General features: G+C 42.1%; 1 protein-coding gene across 1 annotated transcript in view; it reads left to right on the forward strand.

Annotated features, from left to right (window-relative positions):
- Window positions 1-24,247, forward strand: part of LOC147304583 (thrombospondin type-1 domain-containing protein 7A-like) — a 189,902-nt gene extending 165,655 nt beyond the window's left edge. The window contains exons 25-28 of the mRNA XM_086279217.1: window positions 1,656-1,738; window positions 6,965-7,178; window positions 19,881-19,968; window positions 22,090-24,247. Of these exons, the coding sequence (XP_086135343.1) occupies window positions 1,656-1,738; window positions 6,965-7,178; window positions 19,881-19,968; window positions 22,090-22,177 (473 nt within the window). The 3' untranslated portion in view covers window positions 22,178-24,247. The remainder of the gene's footprint in view (window positions 1-1,655; window positions 1,739-6,964; window positions 7,179-19,880; window positions 19,969-22,089) is intronic.
- Window positions 24,248-26,432: the final 2,185 nt, after the last annotated feature.

Genomic DNA, 26,432 nt, shown 5'->3' on the forward strand with positions numbered 1-26,432 from the left:
CCATTACCCAACTCATGGCCTACTCACGGGCATTTTAACATAACATTCAGGGGTGGCTGTAGCTCAGGTGGTAGAGCAGGCTACCTATTAAATGGGAACCAGATGAGGATTGGTGGTTCAATCCTCATCTGCTCCAGTCTGTATGCCAAATATCCTTAGGCAAGATACTCACCCCAAGACGCTCTCGGTGCATCCATCAGAATATGACTGTGTGTGAATGTAAGATAGAAGCCCTTACATAGAAAGACCACTGAGAAAAGTGCTTGTGTGAATGGGTGAATAAGGCAAGTTGTGCAAAATGTTTTGAGTGCTCAGTGTAGAAAAGTACTATGTAAGAATCAGTCCATTCAATGGCTGCTGTTTTGTCTATCTGGGGTGCACCTGCCTGCCTCCCAGTTGGTACCCCATATACTGTACCTCCTTTCATCTGACCACACACTTCCCGCTGCATATGCTCTGCCCAGGTGTCACTGTGGATGATAACATATACAGATAGGTGGCAGCCTGTGTAGTGTGCAGACACAGCACCTGCTGGAAAGTGGCCGAAGTGCCAGCAAGCTGAAAGGAAGGATGACCAGTTGGTACAACCCATACGGAGTGGAAAAGGCCGTTTTCTCCTTGTACTCTGGAGAAAAGGGAATCTGCCAGTAACCTTTGGTCAAATCCATCAAAAATCCATAGACCCATCTTTCTTCAGCCAATTCCCTCTGAACTCTTTACGTTTTGTGTTCAGGTAACCCGTAGAGCTGTGAAACCAGCACCACCCCAGGGTTAGTCTCAAAGTGGTGTTCAATGAGAGCGGTGCAACTGGGCAGGGGAGACAACAGACACACAACATCTGCTCTCTGGGCCAATGTTAGAAGGTGGTCACAAGGAGAGAGGTGGGAATGGTTGAAGTTGGCACCTCCGACCCCAACTCATCTCTATCCTTTACCAATCTAACAGGAGAAATGGATTCTCCCTCTCTCCATGCTTTAAGGAGGTGGTTAATTTGTGTGACCCCTGTACGACCACAACACTTCATAGTCAACACGCCCCACTTGCCACTGAGGTCCAGGACATACTGAATTACTGAATATGGAGGGTGCTGGGAGGCCACCTCGCTGCAGCTTCCCAGAGCCTCTGAGTTTAGTCAAAGGGGCGATCACACGCTTTCATCTGGCTCTCCAAGGAACTGGCAGCGGTGATCTTTAGAGGACAGGCCCAGATGATCCAAAATCACAGACGTGCTTAAACTTGCCTTGCGATGCTGGGAGCAGCTACAGAGCCCACTCTTCCACTGGCACACCTTGGCTGCAGCTCCGAAGATATCCACAAAGGATCATGCGACAGGTGTGACAAATCACTTCGGGAATTTGGTCAACACTGTGACAGGATTTGTGCTGCTGGGAAACCCGACACAACCTGAGAGGTTCTTGGTTTATTGCAAATAACTTATACTTGACAAGGAAGGTGGAAGGCTATGAAAACAACGCAAGAGACTATACAAAGTAAACCCTAAGTAGATTACAAAGACAAATAAACAGAAACTCAAATGAAGAACTAAGGCTCAAGATATTAAAAAAAGATATATAACTCAGTATAAACAATAAGCAAAAAAAGAACCAAACAGAACATCAAACCTCTGGTTTGACCTTTTGAACTTTACTCCACAGGTGGATGCCTTATAACAGCCAAACCAAAGGCAGACCGATCGTGTAACCCACCATGCACCAAGCCACAGTCCCTGTGCACAGAGGTGAGTATATGATGAAGTCAGTTCATTCATTTTTCTTACATCTGTGGTCAGATCCAATCTTCAGCTTCCACTGTGCCACTGAGTAACTGTCCAGGTGGATTTGAGACCTATCTAATAGAGCGATTTTAGCTCCATTGCCAGGCTCTACATTCGTGTGAACAGCTCATTAAACCCTTCATGCTAGAAAATAAAACTTCCACCTGCTTTTTGAATATAAGATTCAAATCATACATCATTTGAAAAATGAAATGCTTATGCTTACAAATATTAAATTCAGTGTAGATGACAATCATTACAGCATGAGCAGTTTCTCATTCTGATATAGTTGGAGACAAGCAGAAAACTAGCCTGCTGTTTGCTTCATAGTTGTATTATATTAGAACACATCATTATTGCTTCTTACTTCTACAAGTAAGCCTGCAATCCAAGAGCAAAGCTCTCTATTGGGATGATATGAGGTCTTTAAGATAAGATGTTTATGATTATTAAGGACCTTGAATATGAAGAATTAAATTTGATTCTGGGTTTAACAGGGAGAACTGAAGAGAATCCAATTTGGGGGAAATAAGGACTCTCTCTATATTACCTGTCAGTACTCTTGCTGCAGCAACTCAAAGCTTTTCAGGCAGCTTTTAGAACAACATGATAATAATCAATTGCAGTAGCCCAGCCCAGAAGTAATAAATGACTGAAGTAGTTTTTCACCATCACTCTGAGACAGGAGGTTTCTTATTTTCGAGATATTGAGACATTTGATAAGAGAAGCTGTTAACAAATTGTGAAACTTGCAATGGCATCATGATATGTGACTAAACCTTACATGACTTGGACTTTTGAGTTGTGAATGGCTGCTGTTTTATTTCTGTTTTTTTAAACCTTTAGAAATGTGATTGTTTGAGGTTATTCATGTTATTCAGTAGTTCAGGTCAGTAGGTCATGCTTCTACAGTACATCTTATTAATTACTCATGCAGGGAGCATTTTTATCCCAAAGGAAGAGATTCTTATTTACCAGATGTCCATGTGATTGGCTTCGAAAACATTTGTCATGCTTAGCTCTTGATGGCAGGCTATTGGTTTTGAGACTAAAGGGTGGGCCATTTATATGGATACACCGTAATAACATGGGAATGGTTGGTGATATAAAGTCCTGTTTGTGGCACATTAGTATGTGTGAGGGGGCAAACTCCTCAAGATGGGCGGTGACCATGGTGGCCATTTAGAAGTCGGCCATCTTGGATACAACTTTTGTTTTTTCAATAGGAAGAGGGTCATGTGACACATCAAACTTATTGGTAATGTCACAAGAAAAACAATGGTGTGCTTGGTTTCAACGTAACTTTATTCTGTCATGAGTTATTTACAAGTTTCTCACCACTTATAAAATGTGTTCAATGTGCTGCCCATTGTGTTGGATTGTCAATGCAACCCTCTTCTCCCACTCTTCACACACTGATAGCAACACCGCAGGAGAAATGCCAGCACAGGCATCCAGTATCTGTAGTTTCAGGTGCTGCACATGTCGTATCTTCACACCATAGACAATTGCCTTCAGATGACCCCAAAGATAAAAGTCTAAGGGGGTCAGATCGGTAGACCTTGGGGGCCATTCAACTGGCCCACGAAGACCAATCCACTTTCCAGGAAACTGTTCATCTAGGAATGCTCGGACCTGGCACCCATAATGTGGTGGTGCACCATCTTGCTGGAAAAACTCAGGGAACGTGCCAGCTTCAGTGCATAAAGAGGGAAACACATCATCATGTAGCAATTTCAAATATCCAGTGGCCTTGAGGTTTCCATTGATGAAGAATGGACCCACTATTGTTGTTCCCCATATACCACACCAAACCATCACTTTGTTGTTCCAACAGTCTTGGAGGGATCCATCCAATGTGGGTTAGTGTCAGACCAATAGCGATGGTTTTGTTTGTTAACTTCACCATTCACATAAAAGTTTGCCTCATCACTGAACAAAATCTTCTGCGTGAACTGAGGGTCCTGTTCCAATTTTTGTTTTGCCCATTCTGCAAATTCTGTGCGCCGATCTGGGTCATCCTCGTTGAGATGCTGCAGTAGCTGGAGTTTGTAAGGGTGCCATTTGTGAGTAGCTAATATCCGCTGAAGGGATGTTCAACTAATGCCACTCTCCAGTGACATGCGGCAAGTGCTACGCTGTGGGCTCTTGCTGAATGAAGCTAGGACAGCCACTGATGTTTCTTCATTAGTGACAGTTTTCTTGCGTCCACATTTTGGCAAATCCAACACTGAACCAGTTTCACGAAACTTAGCAAGCAGTTTGCTAACTGTAGCATGGGAGATGGGTGGTCTCGTAGGGGGTCTGGCATTGAAATCTTCTGCAATGACCCGGTTACTGCGTTCACCAGATATCAACACGATTTCGATCCGCTCCTCACGTGTTAACCTCTTCGACATGTCAATGGCTGTGAACAAAGAGAAACTTGTAAATAACTCATGAAAGAATAAAGTTACATTGAAACCAAGCACACCATTGTTTTTCTTGTGACATTACCAATAAGTTTGATGTGTCACATGGCCCTCTTCCTATTGAAAAAACAAAAGTTGTATCCAAGATGGCCGACTTCTAAATGGCCACCATGGTCACCACCCATCTTGAGGAGTTTGCCCCCTCACATATACTAATGTGCCACAAACAGGACTTTAATATCACCAACCATTCCCATGTTATTACGGTGTATCCATATAAATGGCCCACCCTGGAGATTGTTACTCAGAGAGTGAAGGCCTTTAAGTGCTTTCCTCAGACTGTTTTCATGCTGTAATATCAGATTGAATTAATAACTGCCAATGCTTTCAGTTCTTTAATTGGCAGTGAAGAATCTGCAGTCCAGCAAAATTCTGAAAAGAATGATACCTGACTTAAAGCATGTTTATTCATATGTGTAATTCATTTTGCAGTTTTTCTTGATCACTTTGAGTAGTTCTCAAATGTGGAACACATTTTCCCCACACACATTTCCCATTGTTCTTGTACACACTGCTGTGTCTACATATTTTTTAATTAGTTTTGATGCATTTCTCAACTGAATTTCACAACTCATCAAAAAAGTTTGTACTTTGGTCAGTCAGAACTACATATCTCTCACTTACCTTAATATTGTTCAGTGTTGCATTAATATTTTCAGTCAATTTAATTCAAACCTTTTCTTCAGTATGTATGAAAGAGTCAGGCCAGTCACACACTGATAGTGAAATTGCCCTTCAACAGAAAACAAACACAAAAACATGTTCTCAGAAGAGGTGTAGTTCAAACAAATAGAAATACGTGTTCACAGACGTGTGTCATAGGTGCATCTCATGTCATGTCATGGATACACTTTCATTATAAGAACATACAGTTAAAAGCACTGCTGAACTTGGTGTTTACAGTTACAGTCTATGAAGAGCATTCTGACTGATGTCCCTGGGAGCTGTAAGTGGTATGGTTAAGTGTTTTGAGAATTTTGAGAAATCAAAATTGGAGTTCAAAGGGCTGGGTTGAAATTTGGCACTTGGTGCATTGGTTTTTCAGCATTTTCAACTTTTCATTTTCAGAAATTTTCAATGATGAAAAACACATTCAAGCTCTCTATGGAGTTTGGAAAGAAAAGCGACAGGACTTTTTAAAGTTTCTTGAAAACCTTTCACTTTTCATCTGAGAAGCTTCTTCAGTTCTAAGAGCAAATGGTGGAGAGTCCCAGATTTTTAAGCCCTATTGAGAGTGCCCCTTAAGAGGGTCGTTGACCCGCTATTGATCATCTGCCTAATCACATGAGCCTAGGTATGAAAACGGATGTGGGTCACTATCAGCCAAGTGGTTCAGGACTGTCTAATAGTGACCCACACCCTTTCTGTGAATAACTGCAACCAAATCAGTTTTAGACCAGCTTCAAATCTAGAAACACTTCTGCCAGAAATTGAGGTCATCTCAACCCATATTTCAAGTTTTATGTAAAAGACTTGGATGTTATTTTGTTCTCTTGTCAACAATAACGCCTATACTATACAGTCTCCCACTGTCTCTGTTAACATATTTTCACATGATGCTAAATTCTGCATCAACTCTGCTGACTGGTGCTAAAAATATGAGCATATCCCTCCAGTCATGGCTTAGCTGCACTGGCTTCCTGTCCATTTTAGAATTTAGTTTAAGCTTTAATAATGGCCCTTAATAGACAAGCCCTAGCTTATATTACCAGTCTTACTCATTGACATTCAGTTCCCAGGACTTTCAGTCCACTGGCAAAGATCTCTTAGCCCTTTCCCACTAGTACCTACTCGGCTCAGCTTTACTTGGTTTTGAGGGTTTTCCATTAGGTGACAGTACTTTGTACTACGTACTTTTTTAGGACCTACTCGATCAGGTTCCAAACTATCTAAATTGATCTGATCAACAGACTGACTGGTCAGTCAGTGGCATCACTTGAGGCATTAGAACGACTCCTTCACAAAAATCAAAATTTGAAACCTGGCAACATGGGAACTGGCTGCACAAAAATCAGCACCGTGTCCAGGAATGAAGTCCAGACACTTACCAGCAGCAGCACGTATACCATGGCCTCAGTGCCCTGGATTGTGTGTTGTTTTTGTCCCATGCAAGTGACATCACAGGATTTTTGGCTGCATTGCTATAACAACCCCATGCACGTTAGGTGGTTGTTATACTCTTACTCAATTGTAATTAAAAATGACGTAGACTGAGTCGAGTCGAGTCAGTTTGAGCTAAGTAGGTACTAGTGGAAAAGAGGCATGACATGTCCTCAAACAAGGCAACAAAGCCGTTGCAGTCGCTCTGCGACAGTTGTAGAAGCAGTTACTGCTTGACATCAGGCAGTGTTCTTATTACATGTTTATCAGGAAGACTTAACTTCTCTAAAACAGACTCCAAAACAACTCAAGTTAATCTGGGGATTTTCAAAAACTCATAGTTTATCAACTTTACATGTAATGCAATGAATTGGTCAGATACCAAAACCAAACCATAAAAAGGAAAAAGAAAATATAAAAATGTTGATTGATTGGTATCTGCTGTGAATAAACACCACAAAGCCGTCTTTTCTCCCTTTTTAAAGCAGTTTGAAAATTATTTGACTTCCAGAAACTTTTATTCCTTGTGTTACCTATGGCACATCTCTGCTGCTCAGAGTTTCGTTTACATAGTTTCATATAACAGATTGCATTATGAAATTTCTCTTTCCTGTTTCAGGCGGGTGTGTGCGGCTGTGAAGATGGCTACACTGAAGTGATGACATCTGATGGCTTGCTGGACCAGTGCACTGTCATTCCAGTGCTAGAGATCCCCACTGCAGGTGACAACAAGGCTGACGTTAAGACGATCCGAGGCTTCAACCCCACTCAACCTGCAGCCAGCTCACCAGGCAGGGCAGGACGCACCTGGTTCCTGCAGCCCTTTGGTCCAGGTAACAGAGCCATCTCTGTCAGGTCTATAAGAAATGAGAATATATTTAAACAAGAAGCCCATTATGTGAATGCAATGTTTAATCTCAGAAATGGTAAAATGATTTCTGTAATTTATTTATAATCTTTTATTACAGACTTTGTACTATTGTGAACCTTGAGGCTACATTGGGAATTTTTTTTTAAACACTGAAAAATTTGGACAAATTCCAAATATTATCTTATGTTATATTCTGCTGCCCCCTGCTGATCAGATGAGGAACCGACTATAGCAGAAACCTAAGCACTGGTAGGATCAAATCAGAAGCTTCCACAGAAATATTCATTCATTCGTTTCTTTTAATGTAATTTATTGTTTCCAAAGAGGACATTTGTTCTGGACTCCAACAGGACAAGCATTACAACAACCACCACTACAAACCATTTAGAGTTATTCAGAGCATTAATCGAGCAAGTTACAAATGAATTCTTAAACCTTTTAAATTTTCAAATCTTCTGTCAGAAAGTAACAGCTCATATTGCAAGTACAGGATATGACTTAGATTGCACAAAATTCCTGTGGCTTGCTGTAATGCACACTGTTCTGATAAGGGCTGTGGGCTTTCTGGACTATAATTTTCATGGCTGCCTGCACCAATTTTAACAGCCTCCATTTTACTGAGAAATTTCCAGACCACGCTATTATTTTGTGTCTAATTATACTTATACGTGCTTAAAACAGGAAACACAAAAATGCTCAGACAGAAGCATGACTTTTTGAGAGAGCCCACCCAGCCAACATGAAAACCAACATAGTTATACAACCATTTTTAAAACATTTGTGAAAAAAGAATTTTTTACCATTTAATAATAGAGCTGTGTGTCCTCTGTTTTAGCTTCTGAAAAAGGCTGGATAGTATTAAAAGCAGAGCTAAAATCAATAAAAAACGCAGCCAAGCATAAGCTGTGGGGTCTTCAGGGGGTTTTAAAACCAAGTGCATCATGCTGTTTCTAGGATCAACTGTGTTTTGAGGCTCCAAGCTGGTGTCAGCTTAGGGCAGACATAATCAGTCATTTGGTGAACAATGTCCCCTCTAATTTTTCACGTGTGTGAGCGAACACACAAACTCCCTGAGCGTCCCTTGGACCACTGTGAGCAACAGCAGACGTGTGCACTGTGGTCACGCCAGCATCCAATCCATCCAAGTCACATGTTTATTAAAGTAATCAAATTACAGCATTTATGTTAGACTACTTTTAATTAACTGCTTTAGCCCACTTACAATGAAAATAAATAAAAAATCTTGTTCCTGTCCTGTGTAGCATGTTAACACTATTGGAAGGAAAAATAACTTCAACTCCAATTTTGAAAACACAACTTTCTTTATTTATTATTTATTATAAAGCTCTGACTTGTATTATGAGTCTGAGTCTGTGGTCTGGGAGAGAGTCTGTAACTCTGTCTGCAAAATACAGTAAATAATGACCAATGTTGGGTAACTAATTATATAGTTACTTCTTCAAAAAAGTAACTGAGTTTTGCAAACAACAAAGTATTTTGCAGCTGTTTACCTAAAAATGCAGCCAAGGCATTTTTTAAATAAACATTTCAAACTATTTACAGAACAATCAGCTGTTCTGCATCAAATCTGATGCCACACAAATTATTTGTGTCACTCCAAAAAATAATTTCTGTCCACTATGAGATGAAGGAGAACAACAGCCTGATACCTGCAGGCCTGACAGCAGCAGATGTGTCACTGCTGTAACACCTGTAACACTCAGCAGTCGCCTCGTTGTTCTGACACACAACAAAACTATTGACTACATTACACACTAACTACACACTAACTACACAAGATTTGCGCTAAATGTGCAAATCTCTCACATCTGAAACACGCCGTCACTCCTAAAACTTCCCCCGTCCTAAACAACTAAATGCCATGTTGCCATATCATTTTTTGATTGGTCCACATGGTACATTTGTCCACCAATAGGAAAGGGTGGGATTTTTTTGGTTTTGTTTTTGCTCACAGGTGGAGAGTGCTTTGAAGCGTTTTCCTTATAAAACGCCATTTTCTTCCTGCAGTAAATATAAACAACGACAGTATTCAGGAAGAAAACCAAACATTGCAGATATTTTATCATAACTCTGGTTTTACGTGGCCGATCAACACAATTTAAAAACTGGTATAAAGTCCACACTTTGTCCGTCAGTTGTTCCGTCTGTCCTGCTCACGTCTCCAATGGTTGTACACATTGTCATTAACGTGGCTTCACTCCACATCAGCCGCTTTGCTAAAACACCGGTGTCGCACATGAGGACGCTGTCATAGCCTGTCAGCGACGTTGATTAGCTGCGTATACACGAATGTGAATCGCATCATTGGCTGGACTTTGGGATAAGTTGGCATCGTTCGGGGTCCAAGGAACCTACACACAGAAGCGAGTGTTAACACTACACTGAACAATCACAAAAGCAAACTTAGACTTAGCCAGGGCTTTCCAAACTCGGGGCATTCAACGTTCCAGCGATGAGCTGCTCCGAGCCTCAACCATAAATAGCGGCCAGGGAAAACAGGAACTAATTAGCTGCAGGTGCCGATCATCAGCGCAGATGCGTCGGCCAAAAGCGGGAGCCCAGTAATGAGTTCTGCCCAGGCAGACAGAGGAGAGCGAGCGACATGGAAAACAACAAAAACAACACTGTGGGCCAATGTGAGCCAGCTGGCGAGACAGGGGACCAACATTATATACATTATATTCTTAGTTAACAAACTTAACAAACCTGTTTTGTTTTTTTTTGCTTTTGTCTGGAGTGTTGGCCAAATTACTTGAAAAAAGTAATCAGTACCTAATTACTGATTACTTCCCTCAAAAAGTAATCCCGTTACTTTACTGATTACTTATTTTCAAAACTAATTAGTTACTTAGTTACTTTTTAAAAACATGATTTACAACCTGAATTGGTGATCTTTCTGCCCAATTCTACTTTTTCTGCATAATCCATCATATAAAATGCATCAAGCAAACATTAAATTATTTGCACCATTCTCTGACTGGAAGAAATTTGTTTAACATTTAAACCTATTTTCTGCACATTCCAGCACTTAAAATAAAAACATTTTTTGTGTTTACACTCACTCTTTCAAATAAATGCAAGTGAAACACAGAAAATAAATAAAGTCAAAGACTCAGCGGTCCTGTTGCTCTATTTTCACCTGTAAAGCAGGAGTGGGGTAGGCGGAGGTTTACCCTGGTGCAGGTGTGCTGCGGTCAGTTGAAGAATCCGCGAGTTTCTCTGTGAGTTTCCCATTACGTCGTAGCTACTCGGTGCTTGCTCGGAAGTTTAGGGGTTTTTTTCGCTGTAAAAAGAAGTTTTCTTCCCACGCACAGCGGACACTAATGTTTTTGTCACTTTTTATGGAATCAAACTCAAAGTAAGGTCAGTACTTCCACGCTTTAAACGCTGCACGCTCATACTCTCTCCTGCACTCGATATATGATCCATTCTTGATCTGCACACAGCTGTTGTCACGAACGTGGCACTCGCTTACATCATTGTCATGAGACAGTCACAAAAAAATCACGGTTTTAGTAATGCAGTAACGCAGCATGCTTACGGGAAAGTAACGGTAATCTAATTACCTCATCACATCCATGATGGCGGCGCGTGAACAACGCGAGGCTCAGTGTCTCTCCAGAATCTGCTATTTAGCAGTTTTTTATCTACTTTTAACCGGATTATTCGTCCAGAATTGCTGTGCGTTCCTGACCTACAGCAGACAAGAGCTTCTGGACATCTGGACTCATAACTCCAACAGTTTTATCGCCGATCTCCGACTCATCCCAGAGATCTCCAGAACACCGGAGGCTGCCCACTCTACCCGGCCGGGCGGAAGTGCACGCAGACGGCGCCGAGATCGTAAACAAAGGCGAGGTAGGCGCGGAGGGCTACGGGCTAAGCTAAAGCTAACACCACACCGGCTGCCTTTACCCAGTATTTTCCTCGCCAATGTCCGTTCTCTGGCAAACAAAATGGATGAGATACGGCTCTCCATCACTAACAACAGACGGATTATGGACTCAAATGTCATGTTTTTCACCGAAACATGGTTGAACAACAGCTGCCCGGACAATGCTATCGAGTTAGCAGGACGCCACACACACCGAGCCGACAGGCTAGCAGATGACTCCGGCAAGACCAGAGGTGGAGGTTTGTGCATTTATATTAACAATGCTTGGTGCATGAACTCCACTACTACTGAGAGTCACTGCTCACCTAATGCGGAGTTTTTAATGGTCAAATGCAGACCTTATTATCTCCCCAGAGAACTCACTTCGATCATACTCACTGCCGTGTATATACCCCCCGACGCTAATGCTAGGTTGGCCATGAAAGAACTTTCTGCAGCCATTAACAAACACCAGAATAAACACCCCGAGGCTGCTTTTATTGTTGCTGGCGACTTCAACCACACCAACTTAAAGACAGTCCTCCCCAAATTCCACCAACATGTCTCCTGCCACACCAGAGGAGACAAGACTTTAGACCATGTGTATTCCAACCTGGCTGGAGCCTACAAAGCCACACCCCTCCCCCACATTGGACAATCGGACCATCTCTCCCTGTTCCTTACACCTAGGTATTCACCACTCATCCAACGTGTGAAACCTGCTGTGAGGACAATTAAAGTGTGGCCAGAGGGGACAGACGCAGTGTTCCAGGACAGATTTAAAAACACAGACTGGAATATGTTCACCCACACAGACCTGGACCAGTACGCCTCATCTGTACTGGATTACATCTCCGAAACCACAGACAGTGTCACCACCCAGAAACGGATCACCATGTACCCCAGCTCCCCCGCTGACCCCAGTAGGCACCCCCATACTCCGCGACCCGCCAGGGAAAGGGGGCCCAGGCCCATCCAGACCGGGCCCAGTGCAGCAGCGCCGCCCGGCCCCACAGAGCCCGGGACAGTCCACCCAACCCCACCACAGAGAAAACTGCACCCACCCCACCATCCACTCATCTTCCAGACTACATAAGACAATAAACACCCAGGCTGAGATCTTCCTCCACCTCTCCTGTATCTCCCCCTCCTGCAGAGGGAGCTCCTGAGGAGAGGAAAGCTCCTGCAAGATGTGACAATCTCCCCCACCAGTTGAAGAGCCCCCCAGGTGGCTCGACGCACCGGCGGCACCCTGCTCCAGGGCTGGGCCCCCATGCACCCACCCGCCCACAACCCCGGCAACACACCAACCAGGACCCAAGCCCCCGAGGCCCGGTCCGGGTCCCAGCCCAGAGACGGAGCGCCCCCAGAACCTCACGCCCATCCCGGACCCACCCAGGGGCAGCCAGGCTACCAGGTCAGTAACCCACGTCCGTCAGCACAGACCCTCCCCTAGCCCCGCTGCACGCAGCCGCGAGGAAACAGTCACCTGAGAGCCAACAGAGCCCCTAACCGGACATGACCGCTACCCGGGTTGAGCCCCCCAAGGAAGATGCCTCCGGGGAACCCCCCGACGCCCTAAGCCTGTCCCTACCCCCACACCAATCACAACAGTGAAGGCGGGACCAAACTATGACCCCCCACCCCCACTAGGTGATGGAGCTGATCAAAGGAGCCCAGAGCAATTGATCTGATGTGGTGGCAGAGGCTGTATCAAGACTAATGTAATCTAATAGATAATTTCTATATTGGTTAGAATTAAGATTATTTTTATTTTTCCAGTTCATGAGGACTGTTTTCTTGGCTATGCATAGGGCAGTGAAAACCATATGGGCGATATTCTTTTCTGAAGTGACATTATCTAAGCTGCCCAACAAACACACTAAGGGGGAAGTTGGAATGTTACATTTCAGACACTTCGATAAGTCTTCACATATCTCGCGCCAAAACTTCTGAACTGGTGGACAGAACCAAAGAGCGTGGATATAATTGTCCGGTGAATTGGTTTGGCAGTGTGAGCAGTTGTTGGTAGACGAAAAGCCCATCTTGAACATCCGATGACCTGTATAGTGCACTCTATGTAATATTTTGTATTGAATTAATTGAAGACTGGGATTTCTAATTAGATGAAAGGTTTTTAAGCAAATCTGAGACCAGAAGTTTAGGTCTAAGTTAACTGATAAATCCGCTTCCCATTTTGCAATAGGAAGTGATATTGATTCATCTGTTTTAGAAAGCATTCTGTATATTTTGGATAGTAATTTGGGGGGTTTAAGAGTAAGAAATTGAACCACACTTGGTGGTGTTTGTAGTTCAACTTGACCCGGTTTAAATTTCTTTTTTACTATGGATTTAATTTGTTGATATTCTAAAAATCTTTTCTTGTTGATCCCATATTGTGTAACTAGTCCGTCAAATGAAATAAATTCTGTTCCTTCTAGTATATGTTCTAAATATTTGATTCCTTTATCACTCCAATCTGAAAAGTTTATCATATTATTGTTTTGTAATATGTCAGGGTTGTTCCAGATAGGTGTACGTTTGCATGGGATTAATGAAGACGCCGTCAATTTTAGAAACTCCCACCATGCTGTCAGAGAAGAGCTGATGTTGATGCTTTTAAAGCATTCATGTCGTTGGATGTTTGAGCTGATAAATGGTAGGTCTGAGATCTCTAGATTATTGCAGAGTGCTTGTTCTACATCTAGCCAAGGTTCATCTAAGAGGGTGTGTTTTAGCCATCCTGAGATAAACTGAAGCCTGTTGGCTAAGAAGTAGTGCTGAAAGTTAGGCAGTTCTAGTCCTCCTTTATCCTTGGTCTTTTGTAGTGTTTTTAAGCTTATACGTGGGGGTTTATTTTTCCAAAGGAATTTGGACATACATGAATCTAGAGATCTGAACCAATCTTGTGGCGGTTTAGTTGGGATCATTGAGAATAAATAATTTATTTTTGGTAAGACCATCATTTTTATAGCGGCAACCCTTCCCATGAGTGATATGGGTAGACATTTCCATCTAGCCAGATCATCTTCTACCTTCTTTAAAGGTGGGATATGGTTTAATTTAGTTAGATCTGCAAGCTTGGGAGAAACATTAATACCTAAATATTTTATATTTCCCGATTGCAGTGGTGTAGAAGAGGAATTATGGAAGGAGCAATTAATCGGTAGGACTGTAGATTTTGACCAGTTAATTGAGTAATCTGATATTCTTGCAAAAGAGTTTATCAATTCAATCACCCCAGAGATATTGGTTTGTGAATTTTGGAGAAAGAGTAACACATCATCCGCATAAAGGCTGATTTTATGTTCCACGTTCTTGCATTTTATGCCCTTAATTACTGAATTCTGTCTAATTGCTGCTGCTAGTGGTTCAATAAAAATTGCAAATAGTGAAGGGGAGAGTGGGCATCCCTGCCTGGTGCCCCTCAAGAGACAGAAGCTGGAGGATGTCTGGTCATTTGTTCTAACACAAGCTGTTGGGGAATTATATAATATTTTTAACCAGTTTATGAAAGAGGATCCAAAACCAAATTTGTGTAAAGTTGCAAATAGAAATTTCCAGTTAACTCTGTCAAATGCTTTTTCTGCGTCTAAAGAGAATATTGTAGTTTCTAGGTTTTTACTGTATGAGTAGTCTATCAAATTAAGTAATCTACGTGTATTTGTTGATGAGTCCCTACCTTTTATGAAACCAGTTTGGTCAGGATGAATTAAGAGGGGGGTTATTTTCTCCAGTCTCTTTGAGAGAGCTTTGCAGATTATTTTAAGGTCTACATTTATAAGGGATATTGGACGTTAGCTTGAGGGATATACAGGGTCTTTGCCTGGTTTTAGCAGGAGATTAATGTTTGCATAATTCATATTTGATGGAAGTCTGCCCTTTTCTTTAATTTCCAACAACGTTCTGTAGAAAACTGGTGCTAGAATCGACCAGAATTCTTTGTAGAATTCTGCAGGAAAGCCATCTGGACCTGGAGCCTTATTATTGTGCATACTTATCAGGGCTTCCTGGAGTTCACCTGGTGTCAGTGGTGAATCCAGTGCCATTGCTTGAGTGTCCAATAATTTTGGAAGAGTTATGTTGTCCAAAAACTGATCAATTTCTTTTTTAGATGGGTTTATTTGTGGTGAATACAACGTTTTATAGAAATCCCTGAAAATGTTGTTTATTTGTATCGGTTCATATAATGTGTTCCCAGATGAATCTTGAACAGCACATATAGTTCTTTTTTCTTTATTTATTTTTAGCTGGTTTGCTAGAAATTGACCGGATTTATTACCATGTTCATAATTTTGTAGGCGTAGTCTTTGTACTAAGAATTTTGTTTTTTTATCAATTATCTCATTTAATTCTAGTTTTGTTTTGCGTATTTTGTTCAATGTTTCCTGATCTTGGTGGGACGCGTAGGCTTCTTCTAGTGATTTGATGTTTTTTTCTAATTCCTGATGTCTCCTTCCTCAACGAGCTCAACAACTTTTATGCTCGTTTTGAGCGAGGGAACCGCACAACCACAACCAAAGCAGACGTGACGCCAGACCACCAACCTCTGACTCTCTCCCCCACCGATGTAGGAGCGGTGCTGAGCAGGATCAATGTCCACAAGGCTGCAGGTCCCGATGGCATCCCCGTGCGTGTTCTCAGAGCGTGTTCTGAGGAGCTTGCAGGAGTGCTGACAGACATATTCAACCTGTCCTTGGCCCACGCTGTGGTACCGGCCTGCTTCAAATCCACCTCCATCGTCCCGATACCCAAAAACTCCAACCCATCTTGCCTCAGTGACTACCGCCCAGTAGCACTCACCCCCATCATCACTAAGTGCTTAGAGCAGCTGGTCCTAGCACACTTCAAATCCTGTCTCCCCCCCACCCTGGACCCCCACCAATTCGCATACCGCCAGAACAGGAGCACAGAGGATGCAGTCTCCATCGCACTGCACTCTGTCCTCTCACACCTGGACAACAACAACACCTACGCCAGAATGCTGTTTATAGACTTCAGTTCAGCATTCAATACAATCCACCCCTCACAACTCATCAGGAAACTGACAGACCTGGGCATCAGTTCCCTCATCTGCAAATGGTTACTGGACTTCCTGACCAACCGCCCCCAACATGTCCGGCTGGATAACCGCTGCTCATCTACCATCACAATGAACACCGGTGTACCACAAGGCTGTGTGATGAGCCCTTTCCTTTACTCCCTCTTCACCCACGACTGCAGACCTGCTGATGGTTCCAACACCATCATTAAGTTTGCAGATGACACCACGGTGATTGGCCTCATCAGTGACAACGATGAGGCCGCCTACAGGGAGGAGGTGGATCGTCTGGCTGAGTGGTGCGACACAAACAACCTGCTGCTTAACACCGAGAAGACCAAGGAGCTCATCGTGGACTACAGGAGGAATGCTGACCCACATCCACCCATCCACATTAAGGGGACGGCTGTGGAGCGTGTGAGCAGCTTCAAGTTCCTGGGAGTCCACATCTCCGAGGATCTCACCTGGACGACCAACTGCTCCAAGCTGGTCAAGAAGGCTCACCAGCGCCTCTTCTTCTTGAGGACTCTGAGGAAGAACCACCTGTCCTCAGACATCCTGGTGAACTTCTATCGCTGCACCATCGAGAGCATCCTGACCAACTGTATAACAGTCTGGTACGGGAACTGCTCTGCCTCGGACCGGAAGGCGTTGCAGAGGGTCGTGAAAACTGCCCAGCGCATCGCCGGAGCACCACTTCCTGCCATAAAAGACATCTACAGGAAGCGGTGTCTGAAAAGGGCTGGGAAAATCATCAGAGACCCCAGTCACCCATCACATGGACTCTTCACCCTCCTGCCCTCTGGGAGGCGCTACAGGAGCCTCCGGACTAAGACCACCAGGTACCGGAACAGCTTCTTCCCCACAGCTGTCAGACTCCTGAACTCTGCCTCCTGACATCTGACCCACGTTAACTCATGGACTGAACATACACACACACACACAATGGACAACTGTACCCTCAAACACACAATAATAACATGGAGTGAACCACCACTCACAACCACTAGCACTTTATATAGCCTCTGTAGAAATTATCCACACCCTCACTTACCTTAACTGCACTACTGTATAGCCCTGTGTAAACAATCATTCTGTACATACGATAATTTTTAACCCTACAACTGTTTACAACTTGCATAGTTCCCATTTCTGTATAGCTGTATATCTCAGATTCCTGTAAAGTTATTTATTTCATATTCTGTATAGTTTTTCATATTTATATCCTGTCCATATCCTGTACATAGCTTGTACTCACTACAGCCTGTACATACTTATAGTTATAGAATATTCACAACATACTTCATACCGTGTACATTATAACATAATAGACCCATTTCTGTAATATACTTACATATCTATATTATTGCTAATATATATTGTAATATATCTATATCACTAAGCACTTCTGGATGGATGCAAACTGCATTTCGTTGCCCTGTACCTGTGCATGTGCAATGACAATAAAGTTGAATTCTATTCTATTCTATTCTATTTTTTGCAATAGTAATCCCTTACTTTATGCGTTACTTGAAAAAAGTAATCGGATTACAGTACTGCCCATCTCTGCTCGGGAGTGACCTCAGGTATCTGGAACACGGCATTATTACTTTTTACATTAAATGGTTTGATTTGACCTGATGAAGAGGTTGTAAAGTCCGGTTTATGCTAATGGGTGTCAATACAACCATGCAAATTATTATTGGACTAAAACATCTGTGATGAAAAGTAACAAGCCAACATTTTCCTTCTGTTAACACCGAGCAAGCTTTGTGTTAACGCTTTCAGCACAGCCAGGATTTCTCTGTTATCTGGATTCACTTACCCTAACACTGCCGATCAGAGGCCTGTACTACGAAGCGGGATTTTGGGTTATCCAGGTCACATCAGGGTTAACCCATGCTGCACACCTAACCTGCTCTGGAGCAGGTTAAGATCCAGATTACAGATCAAAAGTGTCATTCTGGTGGAACCAGCTCCTCAATAAAGGAAGTCTGGATGAGCTCACTGTTTAACCTCTGATCCTATGAGTATTACCCAGCAGGCACTGCAGAGTTCAGATGAAGCCGATCTGTGAGACTCAGCCAGCACTAACTGCGTCTGTTATCCAGGTGGCTACCCTGCCTCCTCTGATAAAATCTGGGAACCCGAGTAGCATTAAAGGTCCGATACCGGCCGCACCAGTGCTCCTGCTCTGCTGTCACAGACACTAGTCTTTTGGCTGAATGAACGCTGGCGCATCTGGCTGCCGCTGCTCACCGATTTATTCTCGTTGTTATTTGTTTTTATTTTGTTTTAAAGTTATTGATGACAACTTGACTGAAGTATTTTAAGCGTATTTAAAGCACAATCCTGTTTTGACTTGCTTTTGCAATATTTGCGGGTTTTTACTGCTCGCACTCCAGCTGCCTGCTCGGTCTTTTACCCTCATGGCCTTTTCCAACTGTCTACATTCAGCGGCAGCCCTGATCAAGATGTGGATCCACAGGGTGTCTGTGTGATCCGTGCTCACCTGGGTTGTTTTCGTTCCATCGCTCGTCACCCAGCGACAGCTCTACTTCAGTACTCTGAACTTCTGCAACTCCGCTTCCTAACTCTCTACCTGTGGCGCTTTACTTTCTTAATTGCCCCTTGGAGATAAATTAAGCCTTTCTGATTCTGATTTAACTCTATCCAGACATCGCTTTCAAGCCCCGCCACACGTACATTCACCGAGGGCTTCAGCGAAACTTCAATACCAATGACACTAACTCAATAGTGTCCAGTCCATCTGGTCCAAAACTCGTCGTCATCCCCGGAAAACTGACCGGACTGTTGACCACAATGTGCTGGCACACCTTGTTAGGTCGGCTAAGCCTGGCATCGTAATTCCAGCATCAACTTCTGTCTTTTAAACATTCGCTCTTACCGGTAAGGGACATCTTGTCCAGGATCTCCTCTCTTGGACTTTCTTTGCTTGACTGAAACGTGGAAACAGCCTAATGATTTTGTTTCACTTAATGACTCTACTCCATCTGAATTTGTTTACATCTGTCAATCTCGCAACTCTGGGAGGGGCGGCGGCCTCGTGATAATTCACCACAAGCACTGGAAAGTTCTCCCTGTCTCTTCCCCACCCTTCCACTCATTTGAATACATCGCAGTACAGCTCCTTGTATATACTCCCACCACCTAAGCCAAATAAGGAATTTTTAAATGACTTTGCTGCTGAAGGCTTTTCAGGGAGTTTTTAGGACATCCTGATAATAATGAATTGCAGTCGTCCAGCCTGGAAGTAATAAATGCATGAACTAGTTTTTCAGCGTCACTCTGAGACAGGATATTTCTAACTTTAGAGATGTATGAGGTATACAAGTAAAACACAGAGGTGGTGGTGTGAGCTTTCTTTTCTTTTCTTTTCTGTCATTATTCACATTGTAATTGGAGTGGTTATTCTGCCGGAGCTGACCGAGGGTGAGCTATGTTGGCAAAAGATAGGGGAAGTAATAATAAAATTAAAAAAAAGAAGAAGAAAAGGAATAGAATGAGAGAGAGAGAAAAAAGGGAGGGCTGATAACCCAATATTAGGTTTAGAGGGCTCCTTTGCAGATAACCCTAGATAAACTTTTTCATTTAATAAAGGAAGTCATAATTTAATAACTGCATTTTGTATTTACTCGGGTCACCTTTGTCTAAATAAAACTGTCCAATCGTAAGTGCTGACCATTGCTGTCTATGTGTCTCTGCAGATGGGAAGCTGAAAACCTGGGTGTATGGAGTAGCAGCAGGAGCATTTGTGCTGCTTGTCTTTATAATCTCCATGACATACTTAGCATGGTAAAGTAACACATCTGAAATATGTTCTGACTTCATCATCAATTTGATTTTTTTCCCTCATGATGTCAATAATGTACATTAAGTGATGTGATGGAGATCACCATGAAAGAAAGTCAAATTAAAATGTAGTTCACTAATTAGCAATTAGTGATTTTGTACTGTGTCTCATAAAGTTTAGGACTAAATGAAATAGAATCCTAAAAAATCAAAGTGGGACGAGTCACAGGGAGTCAAATCCGTAGTGGGTGAGCATTTTCAGTGTACTGTGAGTGTGCACTGTCATGATGAAGCACCCATCTGCTATTGCAGATTGGATGTTGCAAAAGAATCTGAACATCCTGCAACAATCTTACAACTTTTTTGATTATTTTTGATGTTGGGAATGTCACACATTGGCCAGTTTGGCGACCATAAGGACGAGTCAGTAAGGATTTTTCTTTTTTAAATAATGGCTCTGACATCATGTTCACTGATCAGATAGCAATTTGTTTTTAACAACCAATTGTCTACCTGATCACTGAGCCATACTAAGCTCAAAAGTCAGAGTCCGATCTATTGGTAAATGGTAAATGGCCTGTATTTGTATAGCACTTTACTTAGTCCCTATGGACCCCAAAGCGCTTTACACTACATTCACACACTGTTGACGACAAGCTACATTGTAGCCACAGCTGCCCTGGGGCGCACTGACAGAGGCGAGTCAGTGCGCCTATTAAATCAACGACACGTCAACAGACTTCTTAGATTTCGGTTTTCATGTAGAATGAAGTGTAACGCCTGTCTTCCATCTTGCATTGTCTATTTAAAGGCCATATTATGAAAAAAAAGCATCATCCAATAAAATGACATGGGATCTGACCTCCATCACAACACTGCTCACAATTATTTCTTCATTTGTTTTTGTTTTTCATTTTTCTGTTTCCCTTATCATTTGTTCCTTCTTGTCTTGTCTTGTCCCTTTTTTCTTTCTACCCTCTCACACTCTATTTAGTTGTTGTGGTTGTTGCCTTTGCTGCAAGTCAAGCTCCAAGTCCCCCTCAGACAGGATTTATTGGATGGAGCAAAACAGCTGCACTTATACCTGTCCTGCCTGCCAGAAACTAGAGCAAGAGGAGTTAAAGTGGTGCAACAAACAGCAACCGCAGCTGCAGGAAAAGCAACAGCAATATGAGGCACAGCTCTCAAAGCCTCCATCATCACAACAACATCCAGAGCTACAGCACTCACTGCCACACCCAGCTCCATTTGAAACTCTTATCACGTAGTCAAGGCCTTACTTAACTCCTTTTATTCTCTACGACATGTGACATGTTCCCAAACATCCAGATTGCTTGTTCAATCATTTCAGTGGATCACCTACTAGAGGTGAGAAAACCAAAAAGCTGCTGATTTGACAGCAAAAAGTTGAAAAGTTGACCTTGTGGTGAAAATATTGAATCATATTTGTACAAGTTTATTAGTTGAATTAAGTCTTGGTTAAACAATTTCAATTCAGTTCACTTCAGTTTTATTAATATAGCAACAATTCAAAACAACACTCGCCTCGAGGTGCTTTATATTGCAAGGTAAAGACCCCAACAATCAGACCATTTGGTATGAGCATGCACTTGACCACAGTGGGAAGGAAAAACTCCTTTTCAATATGAAGAAACCTCTGGAAATGTAGAATTTCAACTTCTCTCATATTGCAGAGCAAATGCAATATCACCGTTTTTGCACATTTTAATGTTTATTTTAAGTTAATATTACCAGGACTGTAACCAAAGTTTAGAAAATAGTGATGTGGTAATGTATCAATGTGTAGCACCTGTGCTCAGTGACCAGTGGAAAACGCTAAACGTTGTCCCAGAGTTATAATAACTCTGAAGCCAATTTTGAAAACTATAAAGGACTTTATTTTGTACAGCTCTCCTCTTTAGCAACAGTGTATAAATGAGGAGGGACAGCTGAAGACTGATGGATAAACTTCCAAAGACAGTGATGTTGTTTTTAGGGCAGATATGACAGAAACACAGAATCATGTCTCGTATGTAACAGGTTGGTCATGAGTGGAAGTTACTGTCAGGTGGCTGCTATCAGATTGTCTTACTGTTCCTCACCTGTTCTTTGTTTGTTCTGTAGCAAAAAGCCAAAGAAGCCACAGAGACGCCAGATGAACAACAGACTGAAGCCTTTGACTCTGGCTTACGATGGAGATGCAGACATGTAGAAGTCTTCCTGCTCAACGTACAAACATTTGTCTTCTTTCAGAACTTACGGCATCGCCGTGGAAACCCTTTGATATCAGCGCCAATGCTGAGACTCGTTCACATGCAAAAGAAGAACCTCAAAGATCAAGACTGACCACATTCATTAGCAGCCTAGTTTTCCCCATCTGTTTTTAAATGTTCATTTTGGCATTTATTTCACAAGAGCCTTCATGGATTCTTTGTTTCCTGCTGAAAGTCCTCCTTTGCTTCTTTGCCATCTACCACTGCCCAAAATATTCAAACAACAGTCACTGAATAGTGTCTCCGCAGAACAAATACTTCTGTGAAAATCATTCCCTCATTTTTTTCACTGCTCAGTGACATTGCCTTGATATCACTTGTTCTGTGTCAAATGAACATTCGGAGGCCTGAGTGTCATTATGGCTTCGGTGCATCTCACAAGAAACAATATGACGAGGAGACAAAAAGGAGCTTAATAAATCCCAGAGACAGCATCACTTCTGCCTGCCTGTCCCTTCTCCATTTTTCAGGGATAATTTTGCACTATATTAGTGCAGCATGATATGTACTTAGGTCTAGGTATGCCTGTCTCAATACAGATGTTGTAGAAATGTACAGAAGAAGGCTTTTTGCAAACGAAAACTCACCAATGTTTGTAATTATTTTTCTTCTATTGCCTCTTTTTACATGATTTGATGGGACTTTGTGTAAATAGGATTTTTTTAATGTGGTCTCAACTTTATCTTTCTATTATGTCTAGCTAAATGTTCCAAACTCTGCCAGTTAATCTCTGACATTTTTTTTACTAATTGTAACAAACTTTTTAATTTCAATTTAATTTATATAGTGCCAAATCACAACTTCAAGGCGCTTTATATTATAAGATAAAGACCCTACAATCAAACCAACCCCCTTTGAACAAGCACTTGTTGACAGTGGGGAGGAAAAACTCCCTTTTAACAGGAATAAACCTCTGACAGAACAGGCTCAGGGAGGGGCGGCCAAATTTCAGAACCAGTTGGGGGTTGTGTGATTTTATCTTTGTAAATACGTAACATACATCAAAATCTTCTGTGGAAAATTCAAACATCATGAAAGCCTTTAGATTATTACATGGAAAGAACAAAGAAAAAGTCTAAAAAAACTAAACATGGAAGATAAGTTCATCATCAAATTGTTTCTTTCATCCCCAAGAACTCTGTTGAGTCCATCTAAGAAATATTATATTTAACACCAAATTTTTGACTTTAGCGCTGTTTGTTTGTTTGTTTGTTTGTTTTTAATTCATTATTGAAAATAATGGCTTTACCAGTGGCTACTAACTTTGGACCACTTGTTATTTACTTACGATCAGCTACAAGTGTACATCTTTAAGCTTGGTTCTGCACCAGTTATGTGGTGAATTTGGGAATCTCTCAGCCTGGCTTTTTTCTGATATGTAGCTTAAAAATATTATTTATCCTCAAAAATAATTTATTGGAATTTTTTTTCTGTGGTTCTTCTCTTAAAGTCTTCTGTATACCTTTGATTTTTGACTCATTTTGAATTTGACCTCTGCCAGCCGATATTGCCTCTCCAGTGTAATGTTCATTGTCCATCAGTTTATGGAGTCTTCAGCAATGTTGAAAACTAATTGGTCTTTCAGCCCTTGAACTTTCTGTATCAGAGGATGATGTCAGAACCTTTCCAGCTTTTCTATTGTTTTCAAAGACTTTAGGAAGAATAATTGTGTAGAAATGTTTAAAAGTGAAAATGGCTGAAGTAAGCTGAAGGTCCAGTCACTCAGAATGGATAGTGTTGTATTTATTAGTACTGAGACATTGCCGGAAAATGGCAGTTTAATATTCTGTGGAGTTTGTTGGTAGTAAATCAGTGGAATGTTTAATTTATATTTCTTGGAAAATGATTTGTAAATAAAATTCTTTTTAAAAAAAAAAGAAAAGAAAAGAAACAAACTTGGAAGTGTGAATGTGGGTGCGCTAAACATGATAAGCTTGTGACAAATAAGTCAAGTTTTCCTACTGTTTGTTTGTATGTATTTGAGTAATTGCTGATAATAAACAATGGAAATATTATTCTAATTCTTTTAATAACATATTAAATCATGCAAATTGCAGTACAGGTATTCACACGAGGTTCAAATAAGTTGGTCTTTGGTTTAGGGCTTTACCTGACAGTCATTACAAATATAAGTCTGTAGATAACTGGAATTAAGTAATGTAGCACACAGAATAACTGAATCATCATTGTTGACTTTTTTCTTTTTCGTTATAATTATCAAGAGGGGAAAAAAACCTCACTGTCCCCAACCAGCTTCTCTTCTGGGCAGATGCCAAAGATTTCAGAGTCCATCAGGAGAGACAATCTCTTATATGTGTCCTAGGTCTGTACCTGCTTTCTCCCGCTTGAACATGCTGGAAACACCTCACCTCAGAGCCGTCCAGGAGGCATTCTAGTCAGACGCCATCACCACCACCTAAACTGTTGCTTCCGATGTGGAGGAGTAGTAGCTCTATTCTCAAATCTACTCAAGTTCCTCAACCCATCTCTAAGGGAGTGGTCAGACTCTTGGGAGGAAGCTCTTATCTGCTGCTTGATTTCATTCCTTTTTTTTTTAAGAACTATAGCTTGTGGTCATAGGTGCTTTACCACAAAAGATTATCAGCCCTTTTGTCATTCTCAGTCACAAAAGGACTCAGTAGATCTAAGGTTAGGTGACAGTCAGGAGTCCTTATTATTTTCCAGTCTGAAGTACTTCACTCTTTAAAGCACAGATTTTTTAAAGCACTGACATGTGTTATCCTGCTGCTGAATCCTTCTCTACAAAGTTGGAAACCTGAGGTTGGAGCATGTCGATGAAGGGTGAAGTCTGAGTACTACCATGCCCCCACCACAACAAAAGAAAAGCACCAATTTAATGTATTTGACAAAGAGTAACATAAGAGTAACATAATTCAATTCAAATCAGGCAAATGGGAACCATGAAGAGGCCGCTAGGAAAGCTGCAACCACCAAGTACCTGCAGAGGGTCAGGCAAGTCCTGAGAAGTTGGCTGAATGGTAAGAACAAGATCCGGGCTATCAACACCTACACCTGCCCGTGATCAGGTACCCTGTTAGGATAATAAATTGGCCAAAGGAGGAGATGGAAGCCACTGACATCAAGACAAGGAAGCTCCTTACCATGCATGGAGGGTTTCAACCCAAGTCCAGCACCCTGAGGCTGTACGCTAACCAGAAGGAAGGAGGCCGGGGACTGGTGAGTGTGAGCACCATGGTCCAGGATGAGACAACGAACATCCCCGAATACATCAGGAAGAAACTGACAGCGTGCTCAGTGAATACCTCCGGCAGCAGAAACCCAAGAAAGAGGAGGAACCATCATGGAAGGACAGGCCCCTGCACGCTATGTACCACCGGCAGATAGAGGAGGTGGCTAACATCCAGAAATCCTACCAGTGGCTGGACAAAGCTGGACTGAAAGACAGCACAGAGGCACTAATCATGGCAGAACAGGAACGAGCTCTGAGCACAAGATCCATAGAGGCTGGGGTCTATCACACGAGCCAAGACCCCAGGTGCAGGCTGTGTAGAGATCTCTGTTCCGAAGAGCAGTGTCCTAGGAACAACTAAGATACTGTGCAGGACCCTCAAGCTCCCAGACCTCTGGTAGAGGACCCGAGCTTGAAGGATAGACTGCCGAGAGGCGAATTACATATATATATATATGATGTGTAATTCGCCTCTCGGAATTTTCAACTCCACAACTTTATTAGTGCAAAAAAACCCATCAATGTATTTTCACTTAAACAAGCAGCTGTTTTTTATGTGTTATATAAAAGTTATATAAACATGTAACTGTGCAAATGCAAATTCTTTGCTGACAGTTTAACCAAAAGGCATTTCCAGTGGAAACTGGCCGACACATCCTCAGCATAACCATGTATAATATCCACAAAACTTAAAAAGAGGTTATACACACACAATACGGTAACATTATGTTGAAGCACAGTACGTATCACTCCGCGAGGCTCCGCCTACGACAGCCGTAATGCTCCGACAATCCATCAAGCGGTGCGACTTCGTAGCTTAGCAAAGTCGTACTGAAACATTCGACAGATTTTCAAGCGCCGTGCACATAAAATCGATTCCAGGTCAGTAAACACAACCAGAGTTCATACATAAGGCACACGGGGTTATAAGGGGCTCTGTCGACTTTCAGAAAAATCAAAGTATTGATTTTAAGTGTGCCGTA

This window comes from Aulonocara sp. 'chitande type north' Nkhata Bay, linkage group LG22 (assembly GCF_057382095.1).
Source record: "Aulonocara sp. 'chitande type north' Nkhata Bay isolate Kocher_YH1m ecotype deep benthic linkage group LG22, A_spYH_male_GT1.1, whole genome shotgun sequence".
In the NCBI taxonomy this organism is placed as follows: Eukaryota; Metazoa; Chordata; class Actinopteri; order Cichliformes; family Cichlidae; genus Aulonocara; species Aulonocara sp. 'chitande type north' Nkhata Bay.